General features: G+C 44.5%; 1 protein-coding gene across 4 annotated transcripts in view; it reads right to left on the bottom strand.

The window, feature by feature from the left end:
* Positions 1 to 25,063, bottom strand: part of EML1 (EMAP like 1) — a 199,531-nt gene that overhangs the window by 151,934 nt on the left and 22,534 nt on the right. For all 4 annotated transcript variants that reach the window (XM_030213925.1, XM_030213926.1, XM_030213924.1 and 1 more), the window contains exon 2: positions 2,868 to 3,050. In XM_030213925.1, coding sequence (XP_030069785.1) covers positions 2,868 to 3,050 — 183 coding nt within the window. The remainder of the gene's footprint in view (positions 1 to 2,867; positions 3,051 to 25,063) is intronic.

The following is a 25,063-nucleotide window of genomic DNA, read 5'->3' on the forward strand; positions in this document are numbered from 1 at the left end:
GCACTGACACTTGGATGTCGGCTATGCTCTGCTGGAGCCAGTCAAAAGCTCGCCCCTTGCTTTTGCTGGGGAGCCGCGGGGCCTTGCTGAGTCGCACGCTGCTGATGAGAGCGAGCGCGCTGGGGCTTAGCCTGGGCCGCAGGCTGTCGGGAAGGAGGATTGTACCTACGCTTGCCAGAAGTATAGGGAACAGTCTTCCTTCCCCCGAAAAATCGTCTACCTGTAGAGGTAGAAGCTGAAGGCTGCCGGCGGGCGAACTTGTCGAATGCGGTGTCCCGCTGGTGGAGAGACTCTACCACCTGTTCGACTTTTTCGCCAAAAATGTTATCCGCACGGCAAGGCGAGTCTGCAATCCGCTGCTGGATTCTATTCTCCAGGTCGGCGGCACGCAGCCATGAGAGCCTGCGCATCACCACACCTTGAGCAGCGGCCCTGGACGCAACATCAAAAGTGTCATAAACTCCTCTGGCCAGGAATTTTCTGCACGCCTTCAGCTGCCTGACCACCTCCTGAAAAGGCTTGGCTTGCTCAGGGGGAAGAGCATCAACCAAGCCCGCCAACTACCGCACATTGTTCCGCATGTGTATGCTCGTGTAGAGCTGGTAGGACTGGATCTTGGACACGAGCATAGAGGAATGGTAGGCCTTCCTCCCAAAGGAGTCTAAGGTTCTAGCGTCCTTGCCCGGGGGCGCCGAAGCATGTTCCCTAGAACTCTTAGCCTTCTTTAGGGCCAAATCCACAACTCCAGAGTCATGAGGCAACTGAGTGCGCATCAGCTCTGGGTCCCCATGGATCCGGTACTGGGACTCGATCTTCTTGGGAATGTGGGGATTAGTTAATGGCTTGGTCCAGTTCGCAAGCAATGTCTTCTTCAGGACATGGTGCAAGGGAACAGTGGACGCTTCCTTAGGTGGAGAAGGATAGTCCAGGAGCTCAAACATTTCAGCCCTGGGCTCGTCCTCCACAACCACCGGGAAGGGGATGGCCGTAGACATCTCCCGGACAAAGGAAGCGAAAGACAGACTCTCGGGAGGAGAAAGCTGTCTCTCAGGAGAGGGAGTGGGATCAGACGGAAGACCCTCAGACTCCTCGTCAGAGAAATATCTGGGATCTTCCTCTTCCTCCCACGAGGCCTCACCCTCGGTGTCAGACACGAGTTCCCGGACCTGTGTCTGCAACCTCGCCCTGCTCGACTCCGTGGAACCCCGTCCACGATGGGGGCGTCGAGAGGTAGACTCCCTTGCCCGCATCGGCGAAGCTCCCTCCGCCGACGTGGTCGGGGAGCCTTCCTGGGAGGTGGCCGCGGTCGGCACCGCACGCGGTACCGACATCGGGGACCTCAACCTGGGCGATGGGCCAGCCGGCGCCACGCTCGACGGTACCGGAGGCGCAAGCACCGCCGGTACCGGAGGGGTAGGGCGCAACAGCTCTCCCAGAATCTCTGGGAGAACGGCCCGGAGGCTCTCGTTTAGAGTGGCTGCAGAGAAAGGCTGAGAGGTCGATGCAGGCGTCGACGTCAGTACCTGTTCCGGGCGTGGAGGCTGTTCCGGGCTGTCCAGAGCGGAGCGCATCGACACCTCTTGAACAGAGGGTGAGCGGTCCTCTCGGTGCCGATGCCTGCTGGGTGCCGAATCCCTCGGCGACCCAGAGCTCTCGGTGCCGACACGGGGAGGAGACCGGTGTCGATGCTTCTTCGATTTCTTCCGAAGCATGTCACCGGAGCTCCCCGGCACCGACAAGGAGGACGTCGAATCCATCCGTCGCTTCCTCGGGGCCGAGACTGAAGAAGGTCGATCTCGGGGGGGCTGTACCGCAGGAGCCCTCAGGGTAGGCGGAGACCCACCCGAGGGCTCACCGCCACCAGCAGGGGAATGGACAGCCCTCACCTGCACTCCACCCGATGCACCACCGTCCGACGACATCAGCAGACGAGGTCCTGGTACCACCGACGTCGATGCAGCTATCCGATGTCTCGGCGCCGATGCAGAGGCCCGATGCCTCGATGCACTCGATGCAGGGGCGGCCGAGGAAGATGGTCTGGACGCTGACGACGTCGATGCACTCGAAGATCCCGGTGCCGACGAAGAGCCCGAGAACAACACGTTCCACTGGGCTAGTCTCGCTACCTGAGTCCGCCTTTGAAGCAGGGAACACAGACTGCAGTTCTGAGGGCGGTGCTCGGCCCCCAGACACTGAAGACACGACGAGTGTCGATCAGTGAGCGAGATAACCCGGGCGCACTGGGTGCACTTCTTGAAGCCGCTGGAAGGCTTCGATGTCATGGGCGGAAAAATCACGCCGGCGAAATCAAAAGCCGAAATGGCGAAATTTGAAGCACCAAAATTTAGAGGGAGAAAAATCTCGACCGAGGCCAAAAAGAGGCCTACCCCGACGACGAAAGAAAACTTACCGGGGCAAAAAGCTGGAAGTACGGGGAGGATTTACACGAAACCCGGCAGGGGGTTTCCGGAGCACTTCCCGACAAAGAGAAAACTTTCCCGAAGGAAAAAAAAAACACGCTCAAAATAAATTGGACGCGCGAGGTCGACTTTCCGGGGCTCGACACGGCGAAAACACGACCGTACCGAGTGCGGACAAAAGAAGACTGGCCGGCTCGAGCCGGTTTCGGGCGGGAAGACGGCCGCGCGGGCGCGCGAGGGCTAGCAAAGGACTTTGCTAGTGAAGTTTCCGATTGGAGGGGCTGCCGTGGACGTCACCCATCAGTGAGAACAAGCAGCCTGCTTGTCCTCGGAGAATACGCCGTACAATCCTTAATATTTTGTATGATCCTCTAGCACTGTGTTCTACTGAATATTTATGTACGTGGTATAATTAACTATACACAAAGAGAGTTCATTCTGGCATACCTTTTGTAGGTCCTTTTCTAGTCTGCATGGCTTGTTGCTCCTCTGCGATATTCAGGCGACGAACCACATCCGCTAGAGCAGATTTAAGCAGCTGGATCTCATCTTCTTGCATCTGAACACGCTGCTCCAGAGAAGCAATGCGGTCCGTTACCTCCATGCTGCTTGCAGCAGAAGCGCTGTCATCTGGAAATATTAACCCAAATAAATATTAACCCAAATAACTTGCAAATACATTGTAAAAACTGTCCATTTCAACTCCAAATGCACCCACTAAGTACAGCAGGATAAACATTTAATCAGGTAGGTAGACGCCTGGTTAAATCCTGCTGGTCAGCTCTGCCACTGTTACTCAATGCTTCATAACTACTCAGTGCCACTGAATATCAGCACAGGCCGCCACAGCACTATCCAGTTAGAGCTGGGGTGGTAAGGGGGCAGAGTCATGGGTGGCAGCTAATTGGGTAAATGCCCTGATAAAGTTAGGATATCAAAATGACTATCCTAACTTTATCTGGATACAGGTGGGGAATTTGCACAAATTATGTGCAGCCTGAAAAGATTAGCTTTCCTACAGACACCAGTCTCAGCCTTTTTTCACAACTTTACACCTCAACTTAAATTGAAATATGTATTCTGAATATTGGATTTGTCACATGAATAAATAAAAAATCTGGGGTATGGGAAATGATTAACATTTTAGTTCAACCACAACGTGACATTTTTTTTAAATCATGAAAACTAAGAAAAAGGGATCAAAAAGAACATCCTAATTATTGTTCAAGCATGTCCGTGAATTGATAGCCTCTCTTTTAGTACTGTCAATCTGGTACTATCTATAAAATTAAAAGGTGGAATACAGTTCTTCAGCTTGGAAACAAAATGACAACTGTCTCAAGACAGAGATTTATTAACTCATCAGTGTTATGGAGTAAGTTAAATAAAAAAATGGTTACTTAATCTTTTGAATGGTGTTGGGCCTAGGGGCCACTCCATGGAAACTAGTTGGTAGCAGATATAATACAAATTTAAAGAAGGTATTTTCTCACATCAACACACAGTTGACCACGTCCTCTGGCAACAAAATTCTATAGTTTAAGTCTACTAGTACAGCTAGGTTTTATGAAGGTTTGGAAAATATCTGCATATGGGGAGAGATTCTAAATATAGCACCTAAAAAATTGGCGCTGAAATCAGTGCCAACTAAGCATATTCTATACACTTTGTTGATATTTCAGTGCCTAAATCTATGTGCATCCATTTACACCAACGAAAACATGGCCTAAATCCCAGAGCATAGATTTAGACACCCAGGGCTATATTCTATAATTAGGCGAGTAAATTTTCAAACACCCATTTCCCCACCCATAACCAGGCCCCTCTTTGCCTGTGTGCATTAGAAGTTTGGCACACATCGTTACAGAATACACTTAGCGAGTTGTATGCCTAAATTATTATCGGTGTCAATTAGTGCACATTATTGTTTAAGTGTTGTTATCAACGCTCATTAGCTTATTAAACTATGCACATTGTTATAGAATCCATGCCGATTTCAGCGCCAATCTCTAGGTACACTATATAGAATCTGGGGGATAGTGACTATACTCTTATGCCCACGAGTTCTAGAAAGGAACTGAAACTCAAAAAGGGAAAATAACTGGCTTTTTTAAACCTCTGTCTGCGCAGTTTTATTTATTGGGGATCTGAGCATTAAATCCACAGTCCAAACTCAGGGCCTGATTTAAGATAGGGCACAAAGGGCAATGTGCAACGAGAACCACCAGAAGCTAGTTGCGTTAAAGCAGTAAGGGTTGATGTAGCAGATATCTTCTTATACATTGTCTATTTATGACAAACAATGGGAGTAATGCTATCAAAGAGAGCAAGTATTCATCCAGTTTCAAAAGGGTTGAAGCTTGATGTGTTATACCCTAGACCATATCAGACGATATTGAGTGTGACACTTTTGGTTGAGCTCACAGGATATATAGTTCTGACTCAACTAGAGAATCATATCAATCTGTACCTTCCCTGTGTGGTCAGCAAGAAGTTTCAGAAGCAGAATGAAGTTGAGATTCCCTATGACATGTATATTTGATAAATTAATGCAGGGCTTGGAGAAAAAGAACCAAGTTCATATGAATATTTTTAGTTATAGTAGCTGCCTTTGACTCATTAAACCATGATCTGCTTTCTGGCTGTTGGAATCAATTGGGAAACTCTGTGGTTCTACAGTGGTTCCAATCCTATTTGAAGGATCGACATCAGTAATTAAGGGTGAGAAATGCCACTTCTCCATGGAATAAATTTAAAAAGATTCTCCCCAGAGATCTGCACTTTTGGCCCTCTTGGTTTAATAATTACCTGCAACCATTATGTGTTTTGTTTCAATACTATGAGGTTTCTTATCATTTATGTTACAGGTTCTATGTCTGACAAACCAGTAAGACACTGCTCAAAATACTTATACAATCCCTCCCTTAAGCATAAGTAGAATGAATTTGTGAATTTTTAATTTGTGTGCCCTTCCTGTGGAATGTATTACCCAATGTGCTTCATTCTGTAACAGATCTTAGCACATTTCAAAATGGTTTGAAATTTAACACCTAGTATTTATGATTTCAATATGTGATTTTCAATGGAATGAAATATTTTGTATTTTATCCTTACTAATCCATATGAATGTTTTCTCTAACTGCCTATGACCCTGTGGTGATCAGGTCAGGTGAGACAAAAAAATTGACAAATACATAAAAATAAAATAAGCCTTAAGCTAGGTCTGCACCAGGGAAGGAGACAGAATGCATGAACCAGAAGAGGCCTTCCCTAATACTTCTCTGTCCCAGGAGGGCTCACAATCTAAGTTTGTACGTGACTCAATGGAGGGTTAAGTGATTTGCCCAAGATCACAAGGAGCAGCAGCGGGATTTGAACCATCCACATCTGGATTTCAAGACCTGTGCTCTAACCACTAGGCCACTCAGCAACATTCCATGTAGAATCACCAATAATAGCAACGGAATCTCAAATAGTAGCAACATTCAGTGTTCCACTGCACTAACCGCTAGGCTACTCCTCCACTAGCAGAAGCCTGCCCTTGCAGATCAGCTGCGCAGGCTTCTGTTTCTGTGAGTCTGACGTCCTGCATACGTGCAGGACGTCAGACTCACAGAAACAGAAGCCTGCGCAGCTGATCTGCAAGGGCAGGCTTCTACATGGAATGTTGCTAGTGGAATAGCAAACTTCCATGTAGAATCTCAAATAATTTATTTGGATTTTGCTCACACCTTTTTCAGTTGTAGCTCAAGGTGAGTTACATTCAGGTACACTGGATATTTCTCTGTCCCAGGAGGGCTCACAATCTAAGTTTGTACCTGAGGAAATGGAGGGTTAAGTGACTTGCCCAAGATCACAAGGAGCAGCAGCAGGATTTGAACCATCCACCTCTGGATTTCAAGACCTGTGCTCTAACCACTAGGCCAGTCCTCCACTCCTGCAACTAAGGAGCTTGTTTTTTTTTCTCAGAACAAAAAGTATGGCACATCCTCTCAAATGTGACTCTATAACTACAGGTTTCTTTTAACATAAAAGCCAAGAAAATGGAAATAGCCTAAAAGGCAGATCATATATTTTTACTGGCAAGAACACTTCAGTTTTTACTATTTGGCTTTGAGATTTAATTATTTGCCTTTCCAAATTCTCTATTTTTCAAAGGCAGCAATCTGGAAATCAATGTGCCCTAGGGTGGATGGAGCTGGATTTTAAACTTCAAAAAGATTCTGCAGAACAGACTGACCACACTTAGTGTTTGTCAAGAATTTTCTTTTTCAAATGATGCAAACTCTGCAAATCTCCATAGAGGCTTATCTCAAGTGGATTATTGAAGCTGCCACAGGTCTAATGTGAGCCTTGATATAACTCTCTAAAAGCTCAGGTATAAATTGAAGGAGATGCAACTCTTCTAGTTAATTAAATATTGCTTGTTTAGCAACAGTGTACACTCACAGTAACATAGTAAATGAAGGCAGATAAAGACCTGTATGGTTCATCTAGTCCGCCCAATAAGATGAACTCATTGCATATGGTATGAAGTGATATATCATATGTATACCTGATGTTGATTTATCCTTGCCATTTTTAGGCATAAACCACAGAAGTCTGCCCGGCACTGGCCTTGTTCTAAAATTTCTGAAGTTGTTGTCAAAGCCCCTGAATAGCTCCACTCCAGCCCATCCATAAGTACATAAGTAATGCCACACTGGGAAAAAACCAAGGGACCATCGAGCCCAGCATCCTGTCCACGACAGCGGCCAATCCAGGCCAAGGGCACATGGCAAGCTTCCCAAACGTACATTCTATATGTTATTCCCAGAATTGTGAATTTTTCCCCAAGACCATTTAGTAGCGGTTTATGGACTTGTCCAAATCTATTCAACCTCGATCAGGGCAGAGATCATAGAAGTCTGCCCAGCACTGGCTTTCCTACTTAATCTCCGCTAAGCTTCTTTGGATCCGATCCTTCTAAACAGGATTCCTTTGTGTTTGTCCCACACATTTTTGAATTCCATTACCATTTTCATCTCTACCACTTCCCGCAGGAGGGCATTACAGGTATCTACTACACTCTCAGTGAAAAAATACTTTCTGACATCATTCCTATGTCGGTCCCCTTTCAATCTCAATTCATGGACTCTGGTTCTACCACCTTCAAGTCTCTGGAAAAGGTTGCTGTGGATTAATATCTTTCAAATATTTGAACGTCTATATCATATCACACCCGTTTCTCCTTTCCTCTAGGATATACATGTTCAGGTCAGTAAGTCTCTCCACGTACATCTTGCTACGTAAACCCCCTACTATTTTAGTTGCTTTTCTCTAAACTGCTTCACAACATTTTACATCCTTAGTGAGATAAAGCCTCCACAACTGAACAGAATATTCCAAGTGGAGCCTCACCATTGACTTGTATGCAGCCTAGCATCCTTCTGGCTGCGGCCATCACCTTTTTGCACTTAGTCACCTTGAGATCTTCAGATACCGTCACCCCACGGTCACTCTCCTAAGCCAAGCTTACCAATCTCTCCCCTCCTATCTGGTACATCTCTCTTGTATTTCTGCGCCCCAAGTGCATCATTATGCTCTTCTTGGCATAAAATTTTACCTGCTAAAACTCACAGTAACAACTTCAGGTACATCAGAAGCAGAAAGCCTGGAGGGAATCTGTGGAACCGTCAGATCATGAAGGAGCAAAAGGGGTACTCAGGGAGGAAAAGGCCATAGCAGAGAAACTGAATGAATTTTTTGCTTCTGTCTTTACGGAAGATGTAAGAGACCTGCCTGGACCGGAAATAGTTTTCAAGGGTGATGTGGAGGAACTGAAAGAAATCTCGGTGAACCTGGAAGATGTACTGAGCCAAACTGACAAAGAGTAGTAAATCACCTGGACCGGATGGCATACATCCAGTGTGCTCAATGAACTCAAGCTTGAAATTGCTGATCTGCTGTTAGTAATATTTAATCTGTCATTAAAATTGTCCATTGTACCTGAAGAAGATTGGAGGGTGTAAAATGTGACACCAATTTTTAAAAAGGGTTCTAGGGGTGATCCAGGAAATTATAGACCGGTAAGCCCGACATCAGTGCTGGGCAAAATAGTGGAAGCTATTATCCTATATAATAATTCTCACCTCCAACGCTCTAATCTTGCTGCCTCAGACCGTGGCTCCTTTGGAGTTGGTCTGCTAGGCTCTGTAGATCTCGCTGACATCACTGGACCCATTATGACACGCAACCAATGGATGCACAGGAAAACATCAAAACCCAGAGAGTCAGGGGAGGAGGAAGAGAAAGAGAAATGTAAAGAAAAAAACAGCCAGCCAGCCACGGATATTATAACAACAACCGTGCTCCCGCTGCTTTCTTCCTTCAACACCAGCCTCTACTGTGCCGAGAAGAGGCCAAATCACCAAGACAGGATTTTTTGTTGCCACGTGCGCTGCTCCGAAGCCTTTTCCCGGCACCAACATCAAGTTGCCTGCGAGCCCCACCACTGCTTGCACTGGACATGGGCTGCAACTCAAGGGTAAGCAATAAGGAGGGTTAGATTGAGAACAGCAGGGGACGGGGTGAGCCCAGGTTTATTAACCCTCCTTGGGTGAGCCTATCTAGCCCATTGTAAGGGTTGAATCAAGTAGGTGGAGCTTGCCGGCGTTGCAGCCATTTTCCTTCACCCAAAACAATAGCAAAAAGTTATTACGAATATCGGACTGTCTCTATGCATGGTCCCATCTGTAAAAAGGGGGAGAGGAGGGTCACTGGGCATGGGAGGGGGGCACTCACTCTCTGTATCTCACATACACTCTCTATCACACTCTCTCTCTCTGTCTCACACACACAGACACTATCTCACACACTCTCTCTCACACACAAACACACTCCATCTCTCTCTCTCTCTGACACACACACACTCCCTCTCTCTCAAACATACACTCCGAGGAAAACCTTGCTAGTGCCCGTTTCATGTGTGTCAGAAACGGGCCTTTTTTACTAGTAAAGAATAAAATTACAGAACACGTAGACAAACATGGTTTAATGTGACAAAGTCAGCATGAGTACTATTTAATTTAACATTTATAAATGATATGGAAATTGGAACGAGTGAGGTGACTTAATTTGCAAACCAAGGTTGTTAAAACATGTGCAGACTGTGAAATATTGCAGGAAAACCTTAGGAATGGATGTCCAAATTGCATTTGTCCACATTAAATTTCACCTGCCAAGTGATGCACATTGGAAAGAATAATCCGAATTATAATTACCTGATGCTAGGGTCCACCTTGGAGGTCAGCACTAAAGAAAAAGATCTGGATGTTGTTGTAGATAATACGCTGAAATGTTTAGTTCAGTGTGCAGCGGCAGCCAAAAAAGCAAACAGGATGCTAGGAATTATTAGGAAAGGGATGGTGAATAAGACCAAACACACTATAATGCTTTGTATTGCCCCATGGTGCGTCCGCACCTTGAGTATTGCGTTCAGTTCTGGTCGCTGTATCTCAAAAAAAAAAAAAAAAAAAAAAAAAAAAAAAAAAGATACAGAGGAATTTGAAAAGAAGAGCGACCAAAATGATAAAGGAAATGGAACTCCTCTCGTATGAGGAAAGGTTAAAGAGGTTAGGGCTCTTCAGCTTGGAAAAGAGACAGATGAGGGGAGAAACGCTTGAGGTCTACAAAATCCTCAGTGGTGTACAATGAGTAGAAGTAAATCTATTTTTTACTCGTTCCAAAAGTACAAAGACTAGGAGAACACGCGACGAAGTTACATGGAAATATTTTTAAAACAAACAGGAGGAAATATTTTTTCACTTAACGAATAGTTAAGCTCTGGAACTCTTTGAAAGAGGATGTGGTAACAGTGGTTAGCATATCTGGGTTTAAAAAAGATTTGGGCAAATTCCTGGAGGAAAAGTCCATAGTCTGCTATTGAGACAGACATGGGAAGCAACTGCTTGCCCTGGGATTTGTAGTATGGAGTGTTGCCACGATTTAGGTTTCTGCCAGGTACTTGTGACCTGGCTTGGCCATTGCTTGGAAAACAGGATACTGGGCTAGATGGACTACTGATCTGACCCAGTATGGCTACTCTTATGTTCTTATAAGGTTTGGATAGCTTCCTAAAAGAAAAGTCCATAAGCCATTATTGAGCTTGACTTGGGGAAAATCCACTGCTTATTTCTAGGACAAGCAGCATAAAATCTATTTTACTGTTTTGGGATCTTGCCAGATATTTGTAACTTGGATTGGCCACTGTTGGAAACAGTATGCTGGGCTTGATGGACCTTCAGTCTGTCCCTGTATGGCAACACTTATGGTAACTGTTTAGCGCATGAATGGCACATGAGCCTTCACACCTTTTTCCAATGGCCACTAATACAAAAAAAAAAAAAAAAGACCATTTTTATGGCTGTGGAAAAAATGGCCTTAGCACATAGGAAACCCCATGTAAGAGTGCACTATGGCCACCTTTTTTACCAAAGCATAGAAAAAAATGCCCCCAACACTTGTATCATGGAATGAAAATTTTCCAAGTTTTAAGTCAATGACTCATTTGTAGTTTTAAAAATGCCTTCCTAATTACAGACTTCAAGTGCAACTTCATAGATGAAACTCATTGGTTACCACTTATCCATTATATCACCTACAAAATTCTACTACTTGTTTTCAAGGTAATGACCTCAGGAGAACCTCCTTATCTTTCAGGCCATCCAATTCCATATTGCCCCACTAGATCCCTCAGATCCCCTCAGCTAAACTAACTTGTTGTCCCAAGGTATCGCATGGTGATACATGAACACACTAGACATTTAATTTCTTGCGTCCAAGGACCCTGTTTATGGAATGCCCTCACAAATTCCCTTAGAATGCAACCTTTGCTCTCAAAATTTAAGGCAACCTTACAACATAGTTATTTGCTGATGCTTTCTACTAATATCAGCCCCTTGTTCTGTCTTGTCATTTGTATTTTTGTTTGTATCTAGTTGCTCTTTTAAAGTATTAGATTGTAAAACGCCCTTGAATACCCCCGTAGGGCAGCGTAGCAAGTATTGAATAAACTTGGAAAATCAATCCGGATCCCCAAATTATTCAATTTAGTAATTAATGGTATTACCCTTTATTAAGATCCACAAAGGGAGAGATGAAATAGAGTTCCTGTGAAACAACCAAGATTCCCAATTCTTTCAATGTTTAGGAACAGTTTATTGGCTGTCATCCAACTCTTGATCACCTCAATACACAATTTAATATGATCAACTGATGATGATAAAGCCACATATAGGAACAAGAGAATTGTAAATCATCTCCATACAAGTGGTAGGTATATGAAGGATATACGAATGGACAGTAACCAAATTTGAAGCCTTGACAATTGGTGCGGCGCTGCTACTAACAAGTTTCAACCTTGTGCTAAATTTAACCTTTTAGTATATCTATTACCATGCATCCAATATATGTTTGCATACTTTTCTAAAATATTCTTGCATCATATTACTTTCTTCTTAAAGATTTCCACTCATCTCTGGACATAGGGTGGTGTAGAGGAGTAACCTAATGGTTAGTGCAGCAGCCCGAGAACCATAGGAACTGGGTTTGATTCCCACTGCAGCTCCCTGTGATTCTGGACAAGTCAGTCACTTAACCCTCCATTGCCCCAGCTAAAGTACCTGTATATAATATGCAAACTGCTTTGATTGTAACCACAGGCGGTATCTCAGCCTCTTCCCTAATTTATGAAATTACTGCTTTAATTCCCTTGTTAGTACCATAAAGGAACTACCATATATTTGTCCTATCATTTTTAGGAGTCAAAATAAAACAGGCATACATTATTTTTACAGTTTCACTCATCAGTGCACAACTTTCCTTACTGGCAATTTAAATCAAATTCATCATGCTTCCAGGTTAGTAATTTAAATCAAATCCACCTTGTTTTACAACATTATAAAAATGTCATCAAACGATGAGTAAGCTATAGTACATGACTAATTAGCATTCTTTGTTCTAAAAGTAACCACAAGCTCATTCCTTCTTTTTTTGATGAAAAGGATTTGATGGAAGCTCAACTGGTGAAAAGTTCCATCCAGAAAAGTTGCCCTCTGTTTTTACCACATAAAAGAAGGTCATCTCCCAGGAGATGGGAACCTAAATTCCTGTTGTTCAAGAAGCAGATTGAGCTCTGACTGGGATTCCTTATCTATATACCATCCTTCCATCAGAGCAATACTCTGAGGTTTAAGCTCTCCATCTAAGCCACTTTCTCAGATCTCTTTACAGCTCACCGACAAATGGCTAGCAAATGGGCTTCCTGGAGAAGGCTCAGAGCACAGGGTTATTTGAATCCTGTAAATAGATCAAAGTCACAATTCCCTGCCAGCACATGGCTAATCTGCATATTGCAATTACAGCAGGATACATGCTTATTTCAGAAGAATGCAGTCCTGAGGGGGGGGGGGGGGGGATTTTTATAGAACTATAAAGTGACAGTGAAATCTCTAGTGAACTACCTAGAACATAGTCAGGGAAGATATTAGAAAGACTTCGATCACTTTCAAGTCTCTCTGGAAAAAAAAAGGAGCAAACGGCAGAAGTACTGAATCACAATTTCCTGGGCATCAAATTAAGCTATTACTTTTTCTTGTGAATTTTGGCACTGCAATCCCAAATGACTATCCTGATTAAAGAAATGCATCATCCTACTAGGATACACCTCAATATAAGATACTATGACCAGTGTGAAGGTCAGAATGGGTCACATCTTTATAAAATAGGATCCAACCCTCTTACTGCTCCAGCTTAAAAGAGTTCAGCACACAGCAACACAAAGGTGACATCACCTTCCCAGTAAATTTAATGGATGCATGTCCAGTATACCAGTAATTAAAAATATGCCCCAGCATACAATAAATACAAGCAAATAACTGAAGAAGTTGTAAGTATTTCCTCCAACTGAACTGAAGGTTAGAAAGAAATTACTCATAGGGGTCTAGGATGTCTTAGGGCAAAACAACTCTCCATTAATGTAAGGCAATAAGACCAAATCTGGTGTTAATACTTTGACAAAGACTCCAATAAATTAGAACGTGAAGACAGTTCTGGGCAGATTTTTACAATCTGTGTCTCAGAAATGAAATGACAGATTGGGATAGGCTGGAGTGGGCTTTGACGGCAACTTCAGTAGTTGAAACATAAGGACAGAGCCAGGTGGACTTCTGGGGTTTATGTCCCAGAAACACCAAAGAAAGACCATGATCAAGCATATAATCTCACGTTCATTGTTGATTTAATCTTGAATTGATAATGAATGTGACTGTTGAGCAGACTGGATAGACCATTGAGGTCTTTATCTTCCGTCCCGTCACTTAGTATATGTGTATTTCATTTTCTTTGTTATAAAATCTGCTGTGAAACCTACAGACTAAATCCTATAGCTTGCTTAATAACTGCCGAGTACAATAATACCTACTGACTGAACCACTAGTTGTTACACTACCAGCTAATGATATGGAAGCAGGATAATGCTTGTTGCCAAGGGCCAATGACACCCTGTGGTCAAACTGTGAAATCCATTGAACAGTGGCATCTAATGGTTTGATGGTAAAATTATGTCTTACCTGATAATTTTCTTTCCTTTAACGCAGCAGATGAATCCACTAGTGGGTTAAGTCCGCCTACCAGCAGATGGAGATAGAGATAAACAAACTAAAGGCAGTGATGTCAGATGGCCAGCTCCTTCCTCAGTTAGTATGTCATTCATAAGCATTTGCCAAGGGCAAAAATATGAAAACAACCTGAAACCATCCTCACTATGAAAAACAGAGAACCAAATAATAACTTCGAAATAACTGCAACTTGATCCAGAAATCGGAATCCTTTCCGTGTTCCCATATCTGTCTGAACTCTGCAAAAGAGAACCTGGAAGGAAAAAATAGCCACACTATGCGGAAAATGAAAAACCGTCAGCTGAACTAGGGAGGGATCCTGGATTCATCTGCTGCAAGTGACAAGGAAGGTAAAATTAAGTCTTACCTGATAATTTTCTTTCCTTAAGTAGGGTGGGAAGCCAACGCTCCCTGCACCAACACTCCTACCCCAAAACTCGCATCCTCCCAAGCAGATATGTCTAGCCTGTAATGCTTCGCAAAAGTATGACAGGACGCCCAAGTAGCTGCCCGACAAATCTCTTCCAGAGATAAGGCCGACGCCTCCGCCCAAGAAGCCGCCTGTGCCCGAGTAGAATGTGCCTTCAGGGCCACTGGAGACGCCCGCCCTTGTAGCAGATACGCCGCTCCAATGGCTTCCCTAATCCAGCGAACAATGGAAGCCTTAGAAGCCACCTCACCTATTTTCGATCCCGACAAGAGCACAAAGAGATGATCCGAGCGTCGAAACTCGTTAGAGATCTGCAAGTACCGAAACAAGGCTCTCCGTACATCCAGGAAACGTAGCGAGGCAAACTCCCCCGGATAATCCTCTCTTCGAAAAGACGGACGATAAACCGCCTGATTGCTGAAAAATCGCTTCTGCCTCAGCTGCCGTAAGACCAAAGCGGGAGGGATTTTCCATCTGAACTGGCCCTTGATGCTGCAGATCGGGAGTCACCGGAAGTCGCAATGGTGGCTCAGAGTGCTCGAACGAGATCCGCATACCACGGCCGTCGGGGCCAGTCTGGGGCCACTAGAACGACTGGCCCCAGATTCTGCCCTATGCGGCAAAGAGCTCTCCCTATCAGAGGCCACGGAGGAAAAACTTTTCTGAGATCGAGAATAGGCCGAAAAGCCCCTCCCTTCTTTGGAACCACAAAGAAGATGGAGTACATAAGTTCATAAATAATGCCATACTGGGAAAAGATCAAAGGTCCATCGAGCCCAGAATCCTGTCCCCGACAGCGGCCAATCCAGGTCAAGGGCACCTGGCAAGCTACCCAAACGTACAAACATTTTATACAAGTTATTCCCAAATTGTGGATTTTTCCCAAGTCCATCTGGTAGCGGTCTATGGACTTGTCCTTTAGGAAACCGTCCAACCCCTTTTTAAACTCTGCCAAGCTAACCGCCTTAACTACGTTCTCCGGCAATGAATTCCAGAGTTTAATTACGCGTTGGGTGAAGAAACATTTTCTCCTATTTGTTTTAAATTTACTACACTGTAGCTTCATCGCATGCCCCCTAGTCCTAGTATTTTTGGAAAGCGTGAACAGACGCTTCACATTCACCTGTTCCACTCCACTCATTATTTTAAAAACCTCTATCATGTCTCCCCTCAGCCGTCTCTTCTCCAAGCCTCCTTAGTCTTTCTTCATAGGAAAGTCGTCCCATCCCCGCTATCATTTTTGTCACCCTTCGATGCACCTTTTCCAGTTCTACTATATCTTTCTTGAGATGCGGTGACCAGAATTGAACACAATACTCAAGGTGCGGTCGCACCATGGAGCGATACAACTTCTACTACTACAAATCATTTCTATAGCGCTACCAGTCGTACGCAGCGCTTCACAATATGAAGAAAAGACAGTCCCTGCTCAAAAGAGCTTACAATCTAAATCAAGACAGACAGACAGGACAAACGAGGGATAAGGGTAGGACAGACAGATAGGACACACAGGGAAAGGGATTATTGAAGAGAGGAAGACAAGATAAAGGTTACGAGCAGGTGACAAGTTAGGAGTTAAAAGCAGCATCAAACAGGTAGGCCTTTAGCCCGGATTTGAAGGCGGCCAGGGATAGAGCTTGACATAATGGCTCAGGAAGTCTATTCCAGGCATAAGGTGCGGCAAGATAAAAGGAACGGAGTCTGGAGTTAGCGATGGAGGAGAAGGGTACAATTAGGAGAGATCTGCCTAGTGAACGGAGTTCCTGGGAAGGAGTGTAGGGAGAGATGAGGGTGGAGAGGTAGTGAGGAGCAGCTCAGTGAATGCACTTATAGGTTAATAAGAGGAGCTTGAACTGTATACGGAAACAGATAGGGAGCCAGTGAAGTGACTTCAGAAGAGGGCTGATATTGGCATAGCGACTTTGGCGAAATATTAATCTTGCAGCAGAATTTTGAACAGATTGAAAAGGAGAGAGATGGCTGAGTGGAAGACCGGTGAGAAGCAAGTTGCAGTAGTCCAAGCGAGAGGTGATGAGAGAGTGTGGATGAGGGTTCCGATAGCATGCTCAGAAAGGAGAGGGCGAATTTTGGCAATATTATAGAGGAAGAAATGACAGGTTTTAGCAATCTGTTGAATATGTGCAAAGGAGAAAGAGGAGTCGAAGATGACCCCAAAGTTATGAGCAGATGAGACAGGAAGAATGAGCGTGTTCTCGACAGAAATAGAGAGTGGGGGAAGGGGAGAGGTTGGTTTAGGTGGGAAGATAAGGAGCTCAGTTTTGGACATATTGAGCTTCAGGTGGCGGTGAGACATCGAGGCAGCAATGTCAGACAGGCAGGCAGATATCTTGGCCTGGATTTCTGCCAAGATTTCTGGTGTGGAGAGGTAGATCTGGGAGTCATCAGCATAAAGGTGATATTGAAAACTGTGGGCTGAGATCAGAGCACCAAGGGAGGAAGTATAGCTGGAGAAAAGGAGAGGTCCTAGGACAGATCCTTGAGGTACACCCACTGAGAGCGGGACAGAGGAAGAGGAGGATCCACCAGAGTAAACACTAAAAGTACTCCGAGAGAGATAAGAAGAAAACCAAGAAAGAGCAAAGTTCTGAAATCCAAGTGAGGACAGCGTGCCAAGGAGTAGGCTGTGATCAATAGTATCAAAAGCAGCAGAAAGATCGAGAAGGATGAGGATAGAGTACAGCCCTTTGGATTTAGCCAGGAATAGATCATTGGAGACTTTAGCAAGTGCTGTTTCAGTTGAATGAAGGGGGCGAAAGCCAGATTGGAGTGGATCAAGAATAGCTTGAGAAGAAAGAAAGTAGAGGCATTATAACATCCTCACATCTGTTCTCCATACCTTTCCTAATACCCAACATTCTATTCGCTTTCCTAGCCGCAGCAGCACACTGAGCAGAAGGTTTCAGTGTATTATCAACGATGACACGCAGATCCCTTTCTTGGTCTGTAACTCCTAACGTGAAACCTTGCATGACGTAGGTATAATTCGGGTTCTTTTCCCCCCACATTCATCACCTTGCACTTCACATTCAACATCATCTGCCATTTAGCCGCCCAGTCTCCCAGTCTCGTAAGGTCCTTCTGTAATTTTTCACAATCCTCTCGCGAGTTAACGACTTTGAATACCGACCTGTGCGCCTTTCGAGAGGAGAAACAGGCACAATAGCCCCTATCCCTACCAGGTCTCGCAAACACTGAAGAACCGCTGTCCTCTTGGCCCGCGATACACAGTGGGACTCCAGAAAAAAGTCTCTGATGGGAGAGAAGAATTCTAGCTTGTAACCTTCTTGCACCACATCGAGGACCCACTGATCCGAAGTAATTCTGGCCCACTCTAGAACAAACAGAGAAAGTCGACCACCGATCTGCTCGCCTCCCGAGTGGACCTGCGCCCCATCATTGGGAGGCCCGAGAAGGAGCCCCCTGACGAGAGGGGGGTCCAGCCGGATGCTTCTCATTGCGAAAGGAAGAACGCTGCCCAAAACGAGGATGCCCTGATGGATTAACTCTGGCGAAAACCTCTCCCCCGCAACGGAGGAGGTCGCAGCCATGGCACATGCACCACCGCCCACAGTGCCTGATGCCCCCCCCCCCCCCCGACTCCCCTACCAGTGGAGTAGAAGCTTTGCCCAAAACCGCTACCGGAGCAAAATGGCACAAGACTCACCAGGCTCCAGGCGGGAAAGTACGCTCTCGGGGGAGGGGGGCCACCGCTCTGTTGAGTCCCGCCAAATCAGCGCACCCGTGCTGAAAAGGCCCGTCGCCGAACGCCGTTTCCCACATCGGGAACAGCGTTTTATCACCTCCACTGCCATTGCCCACCCCCGAACACGAACCCAGCAGGACTTACCCCGGACCGGGAAAGCGCGGGACCTGACAGCTGAGCCGAAGAAAAAAACTCTCCAACTCCACTTCGAGACAGGCTCAGACAAGCAGGCAACAGAAAACAGGACTCGCACAGCAGTAACATAAACCTGCTCTCAGCAAAAACACACTTCCCTGTGCTTCTGTTTCTCTTTTAAACAAGGTTCTTTTTTTTTTTTATAGTGAGGAGGCAGAAACAAACAGGGAAGGAAAGGAACGGCAAAAGATTGTTCAGAGGGAATTTGAGGTGCAACAGCAACTGCGTATGCTGTCAAAGGCGACACCACCAGTCCGCCACCCCCCGCTCAAACTGGCCACTGGCCCAGGAGCACCCTCAGAAGCCTTGGGCCCAGGAGCTGAAGAAAAAGCCGTCCACCACCTGCTGAGATAGAGACATACTAACTGAGGAAGGAGCTGCCCGCCTGACATCACTGCCTTTAGTTTGTTTATCTCTATCTCCACCTGCTGGTAGGTGGACTTAACCAATAGTTCCTGGATTCATCTGCTACAAGTGACAAGGAAGAAAAGATACAGTAGACACAGTTTAACATCAAACCTACAATTTTGTTAATAGCATAACAATAGTAAAACAAACAAGTAAAGACAAAGTGAAAGAGGAAAACTTAAAAGCAGCAAACTGAGACCTAATAACAGGACTACCATGAAACAGGATCAAAAATATACAAATTTAACAGCACTGAAATTCAAATTACAGAAATATAATAAGATATAAACATAATAACGATAGAATATCTGATAAGCACACAATTAGAACATTCAAATAACACTGCTATGATACTAATGCTTTTCCACAATACAGCTTACCGTATAGCTGAGGGGCCAAGTGCAGATATATACATGGGGACAAGATGCATGGTATACAGTCAGTTGGAATAAATAAACGGGTGGCTAAACTAAAGAAGATGAGAGAACAGATAGTGATGCTCCTTGAGAGGATCAAAGGTGTGTAAAGAGCTAACTTATTCTTTAAGTACTCTTAAAGTTCAGGTCAAAAGAAACAAAAATCTGGGTGGACTGTCTATGGACTTTAGTCTGCTCCACATAGAAGGCTAAGGCTCGCTTGAACTCTAAGGCGTGCAGTACACTCTCGACAGGATGGGTATGTGGTTTTATGAAAAATATTGGCAGAACAATTGACTGATTAAGATGGAACTCCAACACTATCACAGAAAGGAACTTAGGGTGCATGTGGAGAACTACTGTATTGTGGTGAAACTTAGTGTAAGGTACATCAGCTACTAGGGCCTGAAACTCAGGGACTCTGCAAGCTAAAGTTACTGCCACCAAAAATATAATTTTCTAGGTCAAATACTTCAGATGTCAGGACTCAAGTGGCTCAGAAGGAGCTTTAATCAGCTGGGTGAGGACAATGTTGAGATCCCATGACACAGCAGGAGGTTTGGGAGGGGACTTTGTCAATAGCAAAACCTCTCAAAGTGTATAACTAGAGGCTGTACATAAATGGGTTTACTTCCTACAAGGTGATAAGCACTAACTGCACTTAGAAGAACCCTCAGAGCTGGCTTTCAAACCAGGGGGCATTCAAGTAGTTTTTGTGTAGGGTAAGTGAGGGATCTAAGGTCTTGCCGTCACACCAGACAGCAAACCTCTTCCACTTAAATGAGCAACATCTCTTAGTGGAGTCTTTCCTGGAAGCCAGCAAGAAGAGAGACGCTCTCTAGCAACTCTAAGGATTCAAATTCTACGCTCTCAACATCCAAGCCATGAGGGCCAAGGATTGGAGGTTGGGATGCAGAAGGGTTCCCTCATACTGCATGAGGAGGGTCGGAAAATATTCCAATCTCCACAGATCTTCGGACAACTCCAGAAGAAGAGAAAACCATATCTGCCTCAGCCAATAAGGGGCAACTGGGATCATAGTTCCCAGATCTTGCTTAAGTTTCAGCAATGTATTGGAGGATGCGCATACAGAAGATCATTCCCCCAATGGAAGAGAAAGGCAAGCATCCAGCACTAATCTGCCATGTGATCTTAGCCTGGAACAGAACTGGGGGGCCTTGTTGTTGAGATGAGTGGCAAAACGAATTCACCGAGCGGGTGCCCCAGACAAACATACAGTTGTCCTTTCCTAGTAGGTACGTGGCTTGGAGGACCATTCCAAGAATGAGGGCCCTCTGCCACGTCCCCACTGCCTCCTGGCACAAGGGGTAGGATCATGTACCCCTCTGCTGGTTGCCCATTTGCATGAGAATAATTTGGTTCTCCAGCCGATCTCTAAAAGCCTTTAGAGTGTTCCAATAGCCCTCAGCTTGAGCAGCTTGATACGGAGACATATTTCCTGAGCAGACCAAGTCTTAGCCAAGGAGAAAAGAAAGAAGGATCTCTTTGCTGAGGCCCTGTGAACAGTTATATTTGATAACCTGTGAGCAGCTATATATCCTGATCTCCCAAGGTTCTATTTAGTTAGTTTTATAATTGATCTACATTTCAATTACCTGTTATTGTTTTGATGGATTACACCTTTTCTGTTCATTGTTCTAATTTTTCATGACAATAAACAAGTTAGAAGATTAGAACGTGCGTGGTATAAAAAGAAAGACCCCACACTCAACGCATGGAAACAACTTCAAAGAAAATACAAATATACCATAAGACAAACTAAAAGACTATATTACAAAACTGAAATTGGACCAAACTACAAGGACACACATAACTCTTCCAACTCGTGAATAAACTACTAGATACTACACCAGTCACTACCAACAGCGAAGATCACCAGGAGCAGACAATCTCGCGAGATATTTCAATGAGAAAATCGTACAATTGCAGAAAAAAATACCTGTCAGTACCATCGACTACGCCGAACTCCTGGACTATCTAGACCCAGACCCTGGTGTATACCCAGCAGACAGAACCTGGACCAACTTCAAGACATTATCGGAGGATATCATCTCCCAAACGCTCAAAAGATTAGCCAAATCTCATTGCAAATTAGACATATGCCCAAACAACCTTATGACATCTGCCCCTCAACAATTTATGACGGACCTAACGAATTACTTGAACTATATGTTACAAAATGGACTCTTCCCGAAGGAGAAAGGAAGCATCCTACTCATCCCATACCCAAAGATGCAAAGAAAAGTGCTAGTGAACCAACACCATCTAAAGCTCAACATGACCAAAACTGAACTTCTCATTTTTCCCCCTAAACCCACCTCCCCTCTTCTCCCTTTCTCTATCTCTGTTAATGGGACTCACATCCTCCCTGTCTCCTCAGCTCGTAACCTTGGAGTCATATTTGATTCCTCTCTCTCCTTCTCTGCCCATATTCAACAGATCGCCAAAACCTGTCGCTTCTTTATCTACAACATTAGCAAAAGTCGTCCCTTCCTTTCTGAGTACACTGCCAGAACCCTTATCCACACCCTTGTCACCTCTCGCTTGGACTATTGCAATTTACTTCTCACTGGTCTTCCGCTCAGCCATCTCTCTCCTCTCCAATCTGTCCAAAATTCTGCGGCATGACTTGTTTTCTGCCAGAATCGTTATACCCATACTAGCCCGCTCCTCAAGTCACTTCACTGGCTCCCTGTCTGCTTCCGCATTCAGTTTAAACTTCTCATACTGACCTTTAAATGCATCCACTCTGCAGCCCCCCATTACCTCTCCGCTCTCATCTCTCCCTACATTCCTCCCCGTGAACTCCGCTCGCTTGACAAATCTCTCTTGTCATCCTCCTTCTCCTCCACTGCTAACTCCAGGCTTCGCTCCTTTTCTCTCGCGGCACCTTATGCCTGGAATAGACTTCCTGGACCTATACGTCTAGCTCCATCTCCACCTGTTTTCAAATCTATGCTGAAAATCCACCTTTTCACTGCTGCTTTTAGCTCCTAGCCACAATTGCCCTCCCCTTGTCCCTTCCTCCCTTCTCACCCATTACTCCCCTCACCCGTAACTGTCTTGTCTGTCTGTATTACTCAGACTGTAAGCTCTTTTGAGCAGGGACTGTCTCTTTGTATCAGATGTTCAGCGCTGCGTGCATCTGGTAGCGCTATACAAATGATAATAATAATAATAACCAAACTAACGGAAGGGATGGTGACCAAACAACTCACAAACTATTTAAACAAATTCTCAATACTACACGACTCCCAGTCAGGATTTCGTTCAAACCACAGTACTGAAACAGTACTAGTTACTCTCATCAATAAATTCAAACAAATGGTTGCAACTGGCAAGAACATACTACTTCTACAATTCGACATGGTTGATCATGGAATACTACTACATATCCTCGAGTACTTCGGAAACGGAGGCAACGTTCTCAGTTGGTTCAAGGGGTTCCTAACCACACGATCATACCAAGTGACATCTAATTCGACTATTTCAGCCACTTGGATACCTGAATGCGGAATTCCACAGGGATCCCCCCTCTCACCGACTCTATTCAACTTAATGATGATACCTTTGGCCAAACTACTATCAAACCAAAACCTCAACCCATAAATATACGCAGACGATGTAACGATCAACATCCCATTTAAACAAGATCTAAAGGAAATCTCCAATGACATCAACCAAAGTCTACAAATCATGCATTCATGGGCGGATGCATTTCAGCTGAAACTCAATGCAGAAAAAACCCAGTGCCTAATACTCACCTCTCAACATAATACGAACAAATTCACCACCATTAACACACCTAAACTGAATCTTCCAATCTCGGACACCCTGAAAATTCTTGGAGTCACCATCGATCGACACCTAACACTTGAGAACCATACGAAAAACACAACCAAGAAGATGTTCCACTCAATGTGGAAATTAAAAAAAGAGTAAGACTTTTCTTCCCAAGGACCGTCTTCCATAACCTGGTACAATCAATGGTACTCAGTCATCCAGACTACTGCAACACACTCTACGCCGGCTGCAAAGAGCAAATAATCAAGAAACTTCAGACAGCCCAGAACACTGCAGCCAGACTCATGGTCGGTAAAACAAAATATGAAAGTGCTAAACCCCTACGAGAAAAACTACACTGGCTCCCACTCAAAGAACGCATCACGTTCAAAATATGCTCCCTAGTTCACAAAATCATACACGGGGATGCACCAGCCTAAATGTCACACCTGATAGACCTACCACCCAGGAATGCTAAAAAATCATCCCGCACATTCCTCAATCTTCACTTTCCCAACTGCAAAGGTCTATGCATGCGTCAACCTTTTCCTACCTGAGCACACAATTTTGGAACGCGCTGCCGCGCAACTTAAAAACGATCTATGAACTAACTTCCGCAAACTACTGAAGACCCATCTCTTTAACAAGGCATACCACAAAGATCAACAAATGTGAACTCCTCCACAAACATCCAGAATAGTCTTATTATATCTGCTTGTTACACTACTATCATGTTTTATCATTATGTTACCCCAGATCCTTCTGTAATACTAAATGTCTATCTTCTCATATATTTCCACTATTCATGATGTATTGTAAGCCACATTGATCCTGCAAAGAGGTGGGAAAATGTGGGACACAAATGCAATAAATAATAATAAATAATAATTTTAGTTTATTTCCTCTGCTTGTCTGGACTAAGAATCCTGGTGGTTTGTGTGTTGGGTCTGTGAGTGCTTTCTAGGATCTGTGGGTCCACTGTGTGGTCCAGTAACCTAGAACTCACTGGGGAATACCTTAAGAATGGGAGACTCGCCCAGAGGCGGTTGGAACCCAGTCGGTGGGAGGAGTATGCTAATGTAGAGCACTAGAAGGTGCAGACGGACCCGAGTTGTGCTGGGAACAGACCCTCTAAGTAGCCGCGGGATAGCCCCAGGCGGGTGGCTAGGTGTTTCAAGACAGTTACCTTTACACTATACTGATGGAAGCTCCAGTTGTGATCTGATATTAGCTATTTTATGTTTGAAAAAGTTCACTAGCTCATCTGCTGTAGGTAAGATAAAGTTCCTATCAAAGATGCATAGCATGCTTTTCTAGCAATCATTAGTTATTTGTATGTATTGATTAGTCTTCTCCATTTAGACTGTTTGTAGCTCAAAAGGTTTTTCCCCAATATTGTTCTGAATCTTTTTTTTTTTTTTTTTAACAAATATAAGGTTTCATTATAAAATGGAAATTTAATTTTTTCAGCAGACTTTTTGTTTAATGGAGCTCTCTCACTTAGAATTTATCCACTTTGTCTACCCAATCACTTATCATTAATTGTGGGCTATTTCTTTAGAGAGCACATTTCTTTGGAACCCCTAGTCTTATAGGGCCTCTTTTTCAAACGCAGCCAAATTTGGGTCCATTCTGTTAAATTTTCAGAGAGTTATTTTACCTCCCAAAAAATGAGCTGACTTTCAACCACTTATGTGCAACCCTTTCCACCTTCTGTTGAACTGGAAATAATACAACGATGCAAACTGTACCACCTGTAAACTGAGGTGTGTGTTGGGGGGGCGTGGATTTGATATACAATCTGTGATACAACCAGTGTGTCTACTCAAGGGTGTTAAGCCCTAACGTGAACTTAGCGCATGCGAAAACCCTTACCACAAAGTGAATTAAAGCATTTTGTGTTAGTAACTTATTTGCACATGCTAAGTGCACAGTATTTTTCTGGAGGGGCGGCTCAGAGGTGGAGAATGGGCATAGCCGTGCTATCCAACTAACACGTTTTGATTACT

The sequence above is a fragment of the Microcaecilia unicolor genome, chromosome 9 (genome assembly GCF_901765095.1).
Source record: "Microcaecilia unicolor chromosome 9, aMicUni1.1, whole genome shotgun sequence".
Taxonomy (NCBI): domain Eukaryota; kingdom Metazoa; phylum Chordata; class Amphibia; order Gymnophiona; family Siphonopidae; genus Microcaecilia; species Microcaecilia unicolor.